This window comes from Molossus molossus, unplaced genomic scaffold (assembly GCF_014108415.1).
Source record: "Molossus molossus isolate mMolMol1 unplaced genomic scaffold, mMolMol1.p scaffold_m16_p_15, whole genome shotgun sequence".
Lineage (NCBI taxonomy): Eukaryota > Metazoa > Chordata > Mammalia > Chiroptera > Molossidae > Molossus > Molossus molossus.
This window is the reverse complement of record NW_023425350.1, coordinates 15754980-15771990: the sequence shown is the minus strand read 5'-3', so window position 1 is coordinate 15771990 and position 17011 is coordinate 15754980. Positions and strand designations below refer to the sequence as shown.

Here is a 17011-nt window from a genome sequence, read left to right as displayed (position 1 = left end):
TTTTTTTCCTTAATATTATATAGATTTTTTCATGCCAGTAAATGTTTGTAGACTTACTTATAACCTGCAGATGATTCAAATTCTTAGGAAAATGACCCTGAGTTCCTCCTTTGAGTAGACCTATTTTTATTTATTTTTTAATTTTTTAAATTTTTTTTTTTTTTTTCAGTAGACCTATTTTTAAAGGGCAGGGTGCTTATATAGTTGACTGACTAGAAAGCTACTGGGTATTTGACTTTTTTCCCCCTGCCTCTCTCTTGCTTCTAACAATATATTTCTGATGGATAAACATATTTCCCACCATCAAAATAGCATCTGATGGTGGCTTGCACATCTGTCTCTTCATATTTAAACTCTTAGATTTATATGTATTTCTCTTTGACAGGTAAATACACTGAATAAAGAACTACAATCAGAGTTCATAGAAGTAATGAATGAAGTCTGGGCTAGTGATCAAGTCAGAAGTGCTGTCCTTATCTCATCAAAGCCAGGCTGCTTTATTGCAGGTGCTGATATCAAGTAAGTTTTAATAAAGTTGATTTAAAAAGCGGGGCTTGTTGCTTAAGCCATGTAAGACTAAATATAGCCTTTCCTTAAGTTGAATGCAGTTCAAGTTCCTATTTCAGTAGAATAAAAAATACTATAAAATTAAACTAACAATGAGATGCCATTTAAAAGTTTAAAAATTATCATGGGGAAATGAAAAAGTTGATATATTACCAAGAGGAATGCCAATTGGTACAGACACTTTGAAGAGCAATTTGGCAACATTTAGCAAAACTGAAAATGCATGTATCATAAAATCTAGTGATGCCTCTTGTAAGAATATATAAGCTAGAGAAATCCAGCTGTTTGTGTTTAAAGGGTGTAGGCCAAAATAGAATTTGAAACAAGCTAAATGTCAGTCATTTGGGAAATGGATAAGTAAAATGTGGAATATTCACACGATAAAATACTACAAAACAATGCAAAGGAATTAACTAGATTCACAACATAATATTAGAGTTCAAAAACATGATTTTAAGTTTTTAAAAAAGGCAAGTTATAAAATGTTTCATACAGTATATAGTTTATATAAACATTTTTAAATCATGCATGCAATACTTCTTTATATTATTTGTGGACACAAATAGGTAGTTGCTCTGGAAGGATACACTGCAAGCATGAAAATGATTGTTTTAGGGTAAATGAAGTGACTGCTAGGACTTGAAGAGATTGTCAAAGGGAACTTGACTGATGCAGCTACTATTGTCTTTCTTTTTTTATGTGGTAGGCTGTATGCCTCTAAAAGTCGTTTATAATTCTTCAAAGAATATATAAGGAAAAGGAATATCTTAGTATTAGTTTAATGGGTTAAAATTTTAACAGCCAGTTCTGTCAAAATATGGGTATTTGTTATTCTTTGTACTGTGGGCAATGATAGCCAATGTCATAGGCTTAATGATTTGTACTTAAGGTGTTTGTATATTTTAAACCTTGCTCTACATGTGTATTCTTTTTTTGTTTATGTAATTAAAAATTTATAAATATTCTGTTTCATGTTTAATTTTTAGAAACACAAAAGTATCTGTATCAAGTGCTTTGTTTTCTAGCTAAGTTACTGAGCCAAGTGAGACACTAATATACCTGGCAGTAGCTATCTATGTTCATAAGAAAATACTTTTAGCTTCTGTAAGGCTAGTTAAGCAATTCCCAGCATATAACAGGACAGAAAACTAGTCGTCTTTGGTCAAAAGTATAAAATTCCTAGCTTAAGTGTGTTCAGAAACAAAGTAAGTAGGAAATGAAACAAACTGAAATTAAAGGGTATTGATTACATTATTGTAGCAGATCTTTTTTAAGGTGTTTTTTTTTTTTCAATCCTCACACGAGGATATTTTCCCATTTATCTTCAGATAGAGTGGGCAGGAAGGAGAGAGAAACATCGATGTGTGAGAAACACATAGACTGGTTGCCTCCCACACAACTCCAACTGGGGCCAGGGCCGGGGCCGGGGCCCGGGCCCAAACCGCAACTGAGGTACATTCCCTTGCCTGGAATTGAACCTGTAGTTCTTTTTTCCACAGGCCGCTGCTCAAACCGCTGAGCCAAACAGACCAGGGCAAGATTTTTTTTTAATCCTTACCCAATGATATTTTTCCATTTATCTTCAGACAGAGTGGGAGGGAAAGGGAGAGACAGAGAAACATCGATGTTAGAGAGACACATCAGTTGGTTGCCTCCTGTATAACCCTGACCAGGTCCGGAGACCAAACTGCAACCGAGGTACGTGCCCTTGACTGGAATTGAACCCAGGACTCTTCAGTCTGCAGACTGACGCTCTTAACCACTGAGCCAAACCCGCTAGGGCATGTTTTTAAAGATTTTTTTATTGATTTTTAGAGAGGAAGGGAGTGGGAGAGAGAAAAACATCAATGTGGGGGCAAAACATTAATTGACTGTCTCCTGCACACCCCCTACCAGGGATAGAGCCTGCAACCCATGCATGTGCCCTGACCAGGAAGAACCAGCAACTTTGTGGTGTACAGGACATTGCCCAACCAACTGAGCCACACCAGCCACGGCTAGCAGATGTTTTTTAATCATTATGGGAATCTATTTAAGATTTTCAGTCCCTCTAAACAACTTGAAAGCTTTTTTTTTCTGTGATCTTGATTGTTGTTTCACCTGAAAGCTACTCGATAGTGGAAATATTTACCAGAAGATGATTTTCTCACGTTCAGAGTTTTATAATCTAATCATGTGTTATAGAAACGAAAATAAATCATGCAACAAGCTTTGTTTCATGTACTTTGGATCCAGAAACTTAACACTATAGAGAGATGATGTCACTGATATTAGTGCTGTCTGAGGCAGAACCATTCTTAAACTTATGAGTATTTGAAGATTCACCACCACATATTGATATATGACAGGGTTGAGGATATAGGAAATGAGGTATCTAACAAAGTAGGTTATAGTTTCATCTTTGATCTTTTTTTTCTTTTTTTCTTTTTTTCTGTTCTCTGCTTTCATGTTTACTGCAGCATGTTAGCTGCTTGCAAGACCCCTCAAGAAGTAACACAGGTATCACAGGAAGGACAGAAAATGTTTGAGAAACTTGAGAAGTCTCCAAAGCCTATTGTGGCTGCCATCAGTGGAGCCTGTTTAGGAGGAGGACTTGAGGTATGGATTTATTACAAAGTCACTGTTTAGCTCATTGTTAGGATTCATCAACTATAAACCTTTAGGCTACTGTTTTGCTTGAGACGTTCTCAGAGAATCAGCTTTTTTTTTTTTAGTTATCAAACTTCTGGGTCTGTTTTACTCCTTATTCTCATGGTGCAGAGCATGTGAACCAAAGAGTGATGTTTCCTTGTATAAATTGAGAATATTTCAACTGGATCTCTTAGGTCCCTTTCAATTCTGAAAGCCTGGTTCAAGTTTGCAGGGCAAAGATTCAGAAGTGTTATTCATGCTCTTGAGCTACTTGAGCATGATGCAGGGTTACGTGCTTTGTGAGTAGTAAAGATGGTAACTAATAAAAGAATTGAGAGAAGAGGTATTTTTTTAACCCTCACCTGAGGATATGTTTGTTTGTTTCCTTTATTTATTTTAGAGAGGAAGTGAGAGGGAGAGAGAGATAGAAACATCAGTGAGAGAAAACATCTATTGGCCACCTCCTGCATGCCCACCACTGGGGATCAGGCCCACACCCTGGGCATGTGTCCTGACCAGGAATTGAACCGGCGACTTCTTAGTGCATGGGTTAATGCTCAACCACTGAGCCACACTGGCCAGACCGAGGATATGTTTTATTAAATTTTTTTAACCTAGGTATATGCCCTGACTGGGAATCGAACCTTCAATCTTTCTGGTGCACGGGATGATACTCCAGCCAACTGAGCCTCCCAGCCGGGGCGAGAAGAGATGCTTATTAGACCAGAGCATGTGGGAAAAAAGAGAGGGAAAAGAAAATAACATTTATCACATGCTGGGCTCTATGCTAGACATTGTCACAGTAATTAATTAAGGAAACCTGTGCCTGGTCCTAAAAGAGAGACAGGATTTAATTAGCCAGAGTACTGGGGTAAAGGCATTCCACATATGGTGAGGTATGAGCAAAGATAAGGGTAAATAAAGCCTGTTAGGACATCATAAGTAGACCTGCTTGATTGAAAAGGAGAGTCTCTGTAGGGTACCGGGGTTCTTAACCTGGGGTGCATATATATAGTTGTGTGTGCATTTTTCTATTAAGAGCTTCCTTAGCTTTTGGCAGATTTTTAAGGAAATCTGCAACCCAAAAAGAGATTCATATACTAGGTGGAAAGTATGAAATAAGGCTGGAAAGGTAAATTTTAGAAAGTATCAAATGCCAGCCTAAGGAATTAAAGTTTATTCTGTGGGTACATTTTTGCTCTAAAAAAGTAATCTTTAGACTCTTAGACATCCTAAGATGTTATAAAGTTACATTTTCTAACATTCTAATTTTCTTCTCATTTATTTGAAGCTTGCCATTTCATGCCAATACAGACTAGCAACAAAAGATAAAAAAACAGTATTAGGTGTCCCTGAAGTCTTGCTGGGGATCTTACCAGGAGCAGGAGGCACACAAAGGCTACCCAAAATGGTGAGTTTAAGACACACCCCACCCCACCCCCACCTTCGTGAACTTTAGAACCTTGGTATTTATGTGTCCCTTTAGATCTATTTCCACTCATACAAAAGGCATAATATGGGTATTTATTGTAGAATTTAGAAACCAAATAAAATATGAATATTTGGGATCAGTAACAGATTTTTATTCCTGGTGCTTATTTTTTCAGTTCTATTTATTTTTTCAATTTCTTGATTAAAATTATTCAAGGTTCTTTGTTAGTCCCTAAAGAAGGATAAAGATAAATAATATATATGTCTTGCCTCTCTGGAGCTTATAGTTTAATCTTATCCTTCTCTGCACAGTGCCATCGTATCAATTTTGCATATCCATGGATCATAGTTCATGATAAATATAAGAGGCAGACCTTCTCCCTGATTTGCATGATCTCGTTGTATTCTCTAAACCAAAAGAGGCCTGGATTCTTAAGGAGAGGGGAAGGACAGACCTAGAGGCTGCAGAGCAATCTCAGTATCAGAGTTAAGGGCTTGCCAAAACTCATAGCTTCTAGCACTATAGATCCCTCGCTGAAAACAAGGCTCAGCAAAAATACTTTTTGGAAGGAAGTTGATATGAGGTGGGCACAGAAAAATAGAAAGGTTTTATGGTGTTAATTTCCTGATAATAAATAGTGTGCGTTCCTTCAGTATGTGTGTAGAAAATATTGCCAAGTTTCTTTTGCTTTTTTTTGTTGTAGTTTGTTTGAATGTTGCTAGAAGCTGTTCTTCTAGTACCTACATAAAAAGTTCTTAGCTGAGTTCAATTTTTGTTAAGCCTAAGATTCTTTCTGAAGACATTGTCAAAACTATCAGGTTTCTCAGAGCCTCCACTAGTTCCAATATAGGAATTTTTTTTTTCTTTTTAAACTTCACCTGAGGACGTTTTTCACTTTTGTTCAGATAGAGTGGGAGGGAGAAAGAAGAAGAAAGAGAAACATCGACTTGAAAGGGACACATCGAGTGGCTACCTCCTGCACGACCCCAACCAGGGCCGGGGACAAATCGCAATCGAGATATGTGCCCTTGACTGGAATCGAACCATGACTCATTGGTCCACGGGCTGATCATCATAACCGCTGAGCCAAACCGGCCAGGGCCAACATAGGAATTTTAAATATTATAGACATAATGAAAAAACTAAGAATGACATAAACACAATTTTAGGATTCATGAAATTATTTCTCCACCTTATTCTGTTAGACAGGGATCTTGCATATTGAATTAAAAGAAAAGATATAAAGACATTTTTACTTCAGCTAAAGATTTCTAATCCCAGCAGTTACCTGAATGTGTATCAGTATGTAAAATATAACTGATTGATAAATAGCAGTGGTTTGCCTTCTCTCACTTTAGTATTTCTTTTGTTCGGTTGAATGATTTATAAACTGTAATTGTCATTCTGATATTTTTCCCCCTATTTTCTGATTCTTGCTTTCATATTAGGTGGGTGTACCTGCTGCTTTTGACATGATGCTAACTGGTAGAAACATTCGCGCAGACAGAGCTAAGAAGATGGGACTGGTTGACCAATTAGTGGATCCACTGGGTAAGTGTGAGCATGCCTCAGAGTTAGGTCTTATAAAGTTATTTATTTTCTTAAAGAGTTAATATCTTGAATTTTGGATAGAGTGAAATTCTAACTTAAGCGATGAGTCATCATTATGAAGAGGGAAATTTTCTAAAAATTATAATACTGGCATTTCAACATCACCTGTTTCTATTTTACTTTATAATTTGGACATCAAGAAGACAGAATTGAATGAAGTCATTATTTTTGGTTCTTAAATTACCTGTATCATTATTTATGATAACCCACCTTCATTTTGTGTGTGTCTGTTTTAATAATATAATAAACACATATGAAACAGTCAACCTGAGAATATTAATAATAATTGTCATCTACTTTTCCTGTGTACAATTTTTTTGCCCCCCCACCCCACCCAGGAAATTATTATTTGTTCATCACCCTCTTTAAGTTTTTTAAAAATCAGCATTATGGAGATGTTATTTACATAATAATAAATTTACCTATTTTTAAAGTACAATTTGAACTTTGACGAATGTGTATAGCTGTGTAAACACAACCACAATCATACAATAGAACATTTCTAGTATGTAGTTTTTTGTGTCTTCTTTCATTTAGTATAATGCTTTTGAGATTCATTCATGTTATTGCATGTATCAGCAGTTTGTTCCTTCCTTTCGAGGAGTGTTACTCCATTGTATAGATATGCCATAATTTGTATATCCATTCACCAAATAATGAACAATTGAGTTGCGTCCAATTTGGGGCTTTTCTGAGTAAAGCTGCTATGAACATTCATCCACAGGTCTTTTTGTGGACATATATTTAATTTCTGTTGGACAAATACCAAAGAGTGGATTGGCTGGACCATATGATACATGTGTGTTTAGCTTTTAAGAAGCTGTCAAGCTTTTTTCCCCAAAGTGGTAATACCATTTTGCATTTCTACTAGCATTATATGAGAGTTCTAGTTACCAACCACTTTGCATAGTCAGTCTTTTTAATTTTAGACATTTTAATAGGAGTATAGTACTATCTCCTTTTAATTTGTACTTTTCTGTGATCAAAGATACTAAATTTCTTTCATGTGTTTGTTTCTGTATATCTTCTCGTGAAGTGTCCAAATGTTTTACCCATTTTATTTGTTTGTGGGGTTTTTTTTGTTTTGTTTTTTTATCCTCATCCAAGGACATTTTTCCATTTTTTTGTTCAGATAGAGTGGGAGGGAGAGAGAGGAAGACAGAGAGAAACATCGACGTGAAAGGGACACATCGAGTGGCTGCCACCCGCACGACCAACCAGGGCCAGGGACAAACTGAAACCGAGGTACGTGCCCTTAGCGGGAACCGAACCCGGTCTCTCGGGACCGCAGGCCGACTCTCTAACCGCTGAGCCAAACTAGCCAGGGCAGGTTTTTTTTTTTTATTGTTGAGTTTTCAGAGTTTTTTTATATGTCAGGATACAAGTCCTCTATGAGATTTATAATTTTCAAATATTTTCTCCCTGTCTGTGGCTTGTCTTTTCATTATCTCAGAGCAGAAAGTCTTAATTTTGATGAAGTCCAAGGTCCTTTTTTATGAATCATGCTGTTGCTCTTATATCTAAGAAATCTTTTCCTAACAAGGTCACAAAGATTTTTCTCCTGTTACCTTCTGGAAGTTTTATAGTTTAACATTTTGGTCTGTGTTTCTTTTCAAGTTAACTTTTGTATATTGTGTGAGGTAAAGATTGAGTCTTCCTGTTTTCTCAGAAGAATATCCAAATGCCCTAGCACAATTTGTTGAGAAGATTCTTCTTTCCCCACTGAACTGCCTTTACACCTCGATTGAGTCTGCATCTGAATTTCCTATTTCCAGTTATCTAGTTTCTTAAGGTGGAACCTTACATCATTGATTTTAGCCCTTTTTAAAAAATATGTTTTTATTGATTTTTTAGAGAGAGAGGAAAGGAGAGAGAGATAGAAACATCCATGTGAGAAACGTTGATTGGCTGCCTCCTGCACACCCCCTACTGGGGACTGAGCCTGCAACCGGAGCATGTGCCCTGACCAGGAATTTAACCGGGACCTCTCAGTCCATGGGACAATGCTCAGTCCACTCAGCCACACCAGCTGGGTGATTGTAGGCCTTTTTAAAATAAACATTTACAGCTATAAATGTCCTTCCTTAGCATTGCTTTAACTGCATATTTTAATGTTATGTTTTCATTTCCATGAATGTCAAAATATTTTCAGATTTCTCTTATGATTTCTCCTTTGACCCATGTTTTAATTTAGAAGTGTGTTGTTTAATTTCCAAATATCTGGGACATATTTTAGATATCTTCCTGTTAGCCCAGCCAGAGTGGCTCAGTTGTTTACAGCATCATCCTCTGCACCTAAAGGTTGCTGGTTCAATTCCTGGTCAGGGCACATACCTGGTTTTCGGGTTCCATCCCTGGTTGGGGTGCTGCTGAGGGCAACCAATCACTGTTTCTCTCTCATACCGATATTTCTCTCTCTCTTGCTTTCTCTTTTTCTCTTTCTCTCCCATCTCCCCTTCCTCTCTCTAAGCATGTCCTCAGGTGAGGATTAAAAAAATAATAATAGCCCTGGTCAGTTTGGCTCAGCGGTTGAGTGACGGCCTGCGCACCAGAGAGTCCCGGGTTCGGTTCCCGCTAGAGGCACGTACCACAAAAAATAATAATAATAATAATAATAGACAAAAAATAAATTTAAAAAACAGGTATCTTCTTGTTATTGATTTTTAGTTTAATTTTGTTGTGGTCAAAGTACAGTTAGTCCTTATTTGCAGGTTCCCCATCTGTGAGTGCATAGTTCATGACTCCTCCACCTGCCAATCTCTGGTCTGACATGGAAAGCTGTGCTGAAAGTGGGTGCTAGAACCTTTGGCTTTGGCATGCCTAGGTTTTTGCCTACCTGGGACTGATCTAAGCCTGATTTGCATTCCAGTCTATTCTGTTCATGTTGACAGGACCAGGATTAAAACCTCCAGAGGACCGGACAATTGAATACCTAGAAGAAGTTGCGGTTACTTTTGCCAAAGGACTAGCTGATAAGAAAATCTCTTTAAAGAGAAACAAAGGATTGATGGAAAGTGAGTGTTGTTATTAAAGAACAAAGGCAAAGCTTCTTTCCAAGGAGTTTAATTATATTTGCTGTAAATTTTAACTGAGGAAGAAGTAAATGCATTATTTATTAGAAGCATAAAAGTCAACTTGAAGAGGTGTAACAACTCTGCTCTAGGGTCTAGTCCTGAACCTTACACTGGTTAGTTAAAACCATCATTTTTTAACTTTTTATATCAGAACATTTTAAACATTAGTACAGAAAAATACTATAATAGTGTACTATTATAACACCCAGCTTTAGCATTTATCAACTAAGGAAACTATGTTTAAAGAAGTGCTTTGATTGAAATTTAGATTTTTGTATATCAGAGTAAAGAGCAGTGCTTTCAGATAGCTAGAACTATTGCATTTTTATGGCATTTATAGAACAAACTAAGAAGGAACACTTATTGCCAATAAGTATCTAAAAGCATTTTACCTTACAGAATTGACATCGTACGCCATGAATATTCCATTTGTCAGGCAACAGGTTTATAAAAAGGTGGAAGAACAAGTACAAAAGCAGACCAAAGGCCTTTATCCTGCACCTCTAAAAATAATTGACGTGAGTCTTCCCCACACTCTCAAATCTTACGTTTTCTTCCTTTGTATAGCACAGTACTCTTTATTGCCATTCTAGACCATGTATGCTAGTACAAAAGTTCTTTTTTCTTCTTTATTGATTTTAGAGGGAGGGGAAGGGAAAGGTAGAGAGATAGAAACATCGATGATGGAGAACATTGATTAGCCGCCTCCTGCATGCCCCCCACTGGGGATTTGGCCCACAACCTGAGCATGTGCCCTGACCAGGAATTGAACCGGTGACCTCTTGGTGTGTTGGTCAATGCTCAACCACTGAGCCACACTGGCCGGGCCTAGTACAAAAGTTTTTAACTCTGCTCTTAAAGTACTTACCAAAAATAAGGGAAGAATACAGCAAGCTATGAGGATTCATATAACTTGATGTATGTGGGGATAATCAGTGCAAGGCATACTTATTAGTTGATGAATTTAAGACAATCAGATATAGCTCTGTCCAGTGTGGCTTAGTTGGTTGGGCATCATCCAATGCACCAAGAAGTTGCCAGTTCGATTCCTGGTCAGCGCACATGTCCAGGTTGTGGGCTTGATCCCAGATAGGGGGTGTGCAGGAGGCAACCAGTCGATGTCCTGCTCTCACATTGATGTTTCCCTCTCCCTCGTTCTCCCTTCGTCTCTCTAAAAAAAAAAAAAAAATCAATAAAAATATATGTTTTTAAAACTACCTTTTATAAAACAGGATGGAACCTGTGTTGTATCAGTGTATCGAGGCCAGTAAAATATTGAGCATTTATAAAGTAGTTGAAACAAAATTGATGGCTATATTCTATCCTTAGTGTACCTATAATATCTCATTGACTTCCCCATTGCCATAATTATGAAAAAAGTATAATGATATAGAGAGAAGTTCTGAAAAGAACAAAGAGAATAGGTGAAATGATCATAGGGTGGAAGAAACTTCTGTCTAAAGGTAGACTCTAAAACAGAACTCTTTGATCTAGAAAGTCTAAGATTAAGAGAGCATATAATTAAAGAGCTCAAAATTGGTGAATGGATCAGTCAACAGATATATCTTGAGTGGAAGACACCAAAGTACATAAAATATGAAACATGGTCTCCTGTCTCTATTCATCTCACAGTCTGGGCTGGGGAGATTAGACATATAGATGTGGTGAGGCAGATAACGGTGTGTAAAGGACATTATAAAGCAGCATAGGATTATTGCCAGATAAATGGGACAGAGGAAAATTGCTAAGAGGAGAGAATAATCACTGTGAACCAAAGAGATCAGAAAGAGCAGAATTTGACCTGCACCCTGCAAAATGGGTAGAGAATAGCTGAAGGGAAAGTCGTGCCAGGTAAGGTGGACATTTTGAGCAAAGTTACAATAGGTGGAAAGCAGCAGGCTTTTCAAGGGACCTTTAACGAGGTCAGTTTTTATAGGAGGACAGTAAGATGTCTGCAGAAAGGCAGATTAAAGTGAATAAAAATGGATTACAAAGAAACAAAGTAGAGCAGTGACTTAGGAAGCTCTCTTGGTAACCCAGACTTGAAGTTATTTTGGAACATTTTAAACTTTATTACAAAATAAGAATACTATAATAGTGTGCTATTATACTATTACAACACCCAGCTTTAGCATTTATCAGCTAATGAAACTATGTTTAAAGAAGTGCTTAGCCCTGGCCAGTTTGGCTCAGTGGTTAGAGTGTCAGCCCTCAAACCAAAGGGTCTCAGGTTTGATTCCTGGTCAAGGGCATGTACCTGGGTTGCAGATTCAATCCCCAGCCCCAGTTGGGGTTGTGCAGGAGGCAACTAATCGATGTGTCTCTCTCACATTGTCTCACATTGATGTTTCTCTCTCTCTCTCTCTCTCTCCCTCCCTCCCTCCCTCCCTCCTTCTCCCCCCCTTCCCACTCCCTCCTTTCCTTTCACTCTACCTAAAAATCAATGGAAAAATATATTTGAATGAGGATTAACAAAAAAAAATTGAATTAAAAAGTGCTTAAATTGAAATTTAGATTTTGTGTCTCAGAGTAAAGAGCAGTTCTTTCAGATAACTAGAACCTGAGCTAGGATAATAAAAATCTGAAGGTAGTAAGAGAATCACCAAAGGCAGACATAAGTTATGTTTTATAGTGTTGAGTGTAGCTATTTCAGGAAATTCAAGCAGTGGTAATTTAGATGGAGATATCAATTAAGGATGTAGATGTGTTTGTTTTTAATTTGTCATAAGTTACGGTGATTGAGTACAGGGTCATTTCTTCGTCTTTTATACTTGCCATTGTACTTATGGTAGAACATATCCCGTATGTTAAATTGAATTTCATGGAGTTCATGATTAATGTTATGAGCTAGATGAGTTGTCTTAGGACAAATGCATAGAGAGGGAGAAAAGGGCTAAAAGCGAAACTTTGGGGATCTGCCTACATTTAGAGAACAGGTGAAAAGTTGGAAGTAATTTAAGCTGGGGTGGGGAGCATAATTAAAAGGAACAGTAGGTAAACCTATTACTGGACTTGGAAAGGGGTGATGACAATTCTTTCTCTGACAAAATAATAGAATTCAAAGGTGTATGAGTTTTAGCTGTGGAACCTCTATATTTTCCTATTCTGGCTTTTTATATTCTTTTTTTTCTTCTTCTATTTTATGATAGATTTGGCCTCAGAGATGGAGAATTCAGTCAGTCTTAAGTAACCAGGCACTCAGTCTTTTTTTTTAATCACTCCTAACAATCCCAGCCCTGGCCAATGTGGCTCAGTTGTGGCCATTGTCCTATGTACCGAAGGTTGCCATTTTGATTCCAGAACATACCCGGGTTCTGGGGTCAATCCCCAGTGAGGGACATAAAGGAGGCAGTTGATAGATGTTTTGCTCTCACATCAATGTTTATCTCTCTCCCTTAAAAATCAATAAACTAATTTTTAAAAAATGGATAATATGAAAATAAGAAACTCATAACACTAGCAAATTTATTCAGCATTCTTGTACATCTTGCCAATCCACTCCAACAATGAACAAGTATTTTGTATGTTTTTTAGGTGGTAAAGACTGGACTTGAACAAGGGAAAGAGGCCGGCTATCTTGCTGAATCTCAGGTAAAATTTTTTCTTTTAATTTTTTTATTATTAGATACAAGAAAACCAAAGATCTGAAACTGTACAAAACTGAAAAAAGAAAAAGTATCCAAAGCCTAGAAACATTTTCTCCAGGGCTTATTCTTTCTTCTGATTAATCTCAGTGGCAAGTAGATGCAAGAAAACCTGGTGGTCCCTGGGTATTTGAACTTGCTCTCAATAACGAAGGTATAGCCTGGCTGGTGTGACTCAGTGGATTAAGCATTGTCCCATTGGCTGAGAGGTCCCAGTTTCATTCCTGGTCAGGGCACATGCCCAGGTTTCAAGCTTGATCCCCAGTAGAGGGTGTGCAGGAGGCAGCCAATCAATGTTTCTATCTCTCTCTCCCTCCCTTTCTCTCCCTAAAAAATAAAATAAAATGAGAAGGTTGGTTGAGATGACCATGAAGGTCCATTTTGGCTGTGATACCGTAATGCCGTGAAAAAGGTCGCCATAACTCTGGTGTAGAGGATGAGAGCTCAGTCATATCCGACACCTTTTTCAAAGCAGTAGTGGGAAGGTGCTGCAGATGAGACGAGTAAAGAGAAGACAACATCAGTAGGAGGCAGACTGCAGCACAGGCACCACTGAGAGTCCTGGGGACCTGCAGCTTGGCATGCGTTACCTCTCCACAGAGAAACCGAGCCTTAGGAGTCCACATCACCGAGACTGCGAAGTCTTCTTTTTCTTATTCTTTTTTCACGTTTCAGAAATTTGGAGAGCTCGCAATGACCAGAGAATCAAAGGCCTTGATAGGGTTGTACCAAGGTCAGGTCCTGTGCAAGAAGAATAAATTCGGGGCTCCGCAGAAGGAGGTTAAGTAAGTTAAACTCTACCTAGGAACCCTCATGGATTTCCCTATGTGCTAAGCTTGTAGATGTCTTTGAAGATCTACAGAGCTAGATTTATATTTTCAATCTTGCCGTAAACTACTATTCTGTCCTAAGCACATTAGACCCCTATTCCTACCAAGAACTTTTTGGCTTTCAAAGTTCTGCCTATGCTGAGTTTTCTCCAGACCCTTCTGATGGTTCCTGTAGAGGTTTTCTTGTCTCACCGGGGTCCCTAGAAAGCTGGTTTAGTTCCCCCTTCCTAAACCAAACACACACGCTATGCCCTGTGGAATGATCTTGTCTCTCCCTGTGCCTTGAGATACCATTACTGGGAACTCACAGTTCTCCCTCATTAAAAAACATAACACCGCTTGGCCGGTGTGGCTCGGTGGTTGAGTGTCGACCCATGCACCAAGAGGTCACTGGTTCGATTCCCGCTCAGGCCCAATCCCCAGTGAGGGACTTGCAGGAGGCGGCCAATCGATGTTCTCTCTCATCAATGTTTCTCTCTCTCAGTCCCCTCTCTCTCTCTCCAAAATCAATAAAGGAAAAAAAAAGGTGACTGATTTAAAAAAAGAAAAGAAACATTAAACCTCATTCTGATTGCTAAAGGCTTATCCTCCTTTCACTCACAACCTAAGCATTTGAGATTCTTCTTGCCTGTTTCATATCGATTCTCTTCGGCAAGCCTGTCAGTGTTATGCTTCCTAAGTAGCTCTTCAACATTTTAAATTTAATAATGCCCCTAAACTCAGGGTCTTGCTCTGTGGTTTTCAACCTGGGTGATGTCCCCAGGGGACATTTAACAACGTCTGGAAATTTTTTGGTTGTCACAACTGAGGAGAGAAGGATGCTACTGGCATATAGTGGCTGGAGACCAAGGATGCCAGTAAACATCTCACAGTGTGCAGGACAGCCCCTCCCCCCAACAACAGAATTATCCAGTTCAAATATCAACAGTGCCAAGGTTGAGAAATACAGTTCTAGCTGAATTACAGTGAGGGATTCAAGAAAAGCAGCTAATGAGAGCTCTACCCCTTCGCCTTTAATGAGATTTTAATCCAAAATAGGAGGTAAAATAGATAAGTCTGGATGAGACGACAAATAAAAGGGCTGATTTCCAAATAGAATGTGAAATGCAGACATAACTACTTCTGCAGCACATGTGATCAGTATCAGTCTGGTCGCATGTATTCCATGTACACTAACAGTACCTCAATTCAGTGGGTGAGGTAAATTACCTCCATGTTGCAGTAGAATGATGGTGGCCACTTAAGTCTGCATCTCTTCACAGGTCCTTCAGAAATCAAACAAGTTAATAAGGCCACCCATTCTTCATGTGCAGCATAAACTGAGGGCAGTTAATGTACTAATTTCTAACTATATAAGAGAGAGTGTGTAGCCCTGGCCGGTGTAACAGGAAAGAAAGAAAGCTAAGGAGAAAAATAATACGAGTCCTGCAAAATCACAAACAAGAGACACTAACTCCTACCGCTACCCCATCCTTTCACCCCATCCTTCCACCTACAAAAAAAAAAGAAGTGCTGTCAATTAAAGAGATTGCACTTTACAATAGAAGAGGATACTCTTAAATTTAGAAACCTAATCTACTCCTGTTTGCACATAACAATAAGAATTATACGCACCTGGAGAAGGTGTTGGGTACCAGATACACAAAAAGACAGGCGTATAAAACTAATGTAAGAAGAAAAAAATCAGAATCAAAATACTTAAGCTTATGAAAATCCCCTCCTCCAAAAAATCCACAATGAAGAAGAAAATTTATAGCAGAACACTTCCCAAACTTCCATTAAATATCCTTAAACAAGCATTTGCAGAATTTTAAAAAATTACCTTGACTCAAAATTCAAAAACTCAGAACTAAATGGATGGAAAAACATGACAATATAAGAGTTGACCTAACTGGGGAAATAAGTTGAAGAAAAGGGTAACATCATCTTAGAAATGAAGAATAAATTATATGGTACCCAAGGCAGAATAGATTGAGTTGAAAATTGAATGAAGAACATTGGGAAAAGGGCACCCCGTTCTGCTTTCCCAGTTGTTAGTAATACCTCCACTTCTGTCTGTCTGGGCCTTTTCTCCCTTGCCTTGGAGAATAGATAAATTCCTTACCTATTTTCTCTTTTTATAAATTAATTTTTATACAAAGAGTGAGTGCATTTCTATTCTCCTTTTCTAAAAAACTATTTTAGCTCTGGCCAGTGTGGCTCAGTAGGTTGGAGCATCCTGTACACCAGAAGGTTGCAGGTTTGATTCCCTGTCAGGGCACATACCCAGGTTTTGGGTTCATTCCCCATTTGGAGCATGTGTGGGAGGCATCCAATTGATGTTTCTCACGTTGATGTTTCTCTCTCCCTCTCCCTTACTCTCTCTCTAAAATAATAAAAACATGTCCTCAGGTGAGGATTTAAAAAAAAACAAAACTGCTCTAGCCGATTTGGGTCAGCGGTTAGAGCGTTGGCCTGTGGACCAGAGAGTCCTGGGTTTGGTTCCCACTAAGGGCATGTGCCTCAGTTGCGGTTTGTCCCCTGCCCCAATGAGGATAATGCAAGAATGTCTTTGGGTGAAGGAAAAAAAACAAACAAACAACTATTGTAAATAAGGTTAAATACTAGGTGATACTGTTTGTGTTTATGATTTCACTGTTATAATATAAAAGGAATTTTTGTGTAGGATCTGTAACTTGCTCTTTTTATTAAGTGGTGTGACTTGGAGACTGTATATTGATACATAGCAGTTATCTCATTCCTTTTAATCCACTACTGATAGATTGATGGCTGTTTCCAATTTTTCCTTATTATTATTATTATTTTTTTTTTAATCCTCACCCGAGGACATTTTTCCATTATTTTGTGCAGATAGAGTAGGAGGGAGAGAGAGTGAAAGAGAGAGAGAAACATCGACGTGAAAGGGACACATCGAGTGGCTGCCACCCGCATGACCCAACCAGGGCCGGGGACAAACTGCAACTGAGGTACGTGCCCTTAGTGGGAATGGAACCTGGGTCTCTCTGGACTTCAGGCCAACGCTCTAACTGCTGAGCCAAACCGGCCAGGGCCAATTTTTCCTTATTATAAGCATTGTACGACTGTTCTTCACAGCATATCATCTTGTGCATAGTGCATTTCTCTGGAGTAGAGAGTAAAAAGTAGGTTCCAGAATATGCAAATTTTGGTTGTAATGAATTTGTCTTCCAGAGTAGGGCAAAGTATACTTCCATCAACCGTGCA

The 17011-nt window shown here is 38.3% G+C and overlaps 1 protein-coding gene across 1 annotated transcript in view; it reads left to right on the top strand.

Moving 5' to 3' along the window:
• HADHA (hydroxyacyl-CoA dehydrogenase trifunctional multienzyme complex subunit alpha) overlaps positions 1-17011 on the top strand; it is a 42132-nt gene that overhangs the window by 9264 nt on the left and 15857 nt on the right. The window contains exons 4-11 of the mRNA XM_036263006.1: positions 386-519; positions 3027-3165; positions 4490-4609; positions 6079-6181; positions 9133-9255; positions 9715-9833; positions 12850-12906; positions 13635-13744. Coding sequence (XP_036118899.1) covers positions 386-519; positions 3027-3165; positions 4490-4609; positions 6079-6181; positions 9133-9255; positions 9715-9833; positions 12850-12906; positions 13635-13744 — 905 coding nt within the window. The remainder of the gene's footprint in view (positions 1-385; positions 520-3026; positions 3166-4489; positions 4610-6078; positions 6182-9132; positions 9256-9714; positions 9834-12849; positions 12907-13634; positions 13745-17011) is intronic.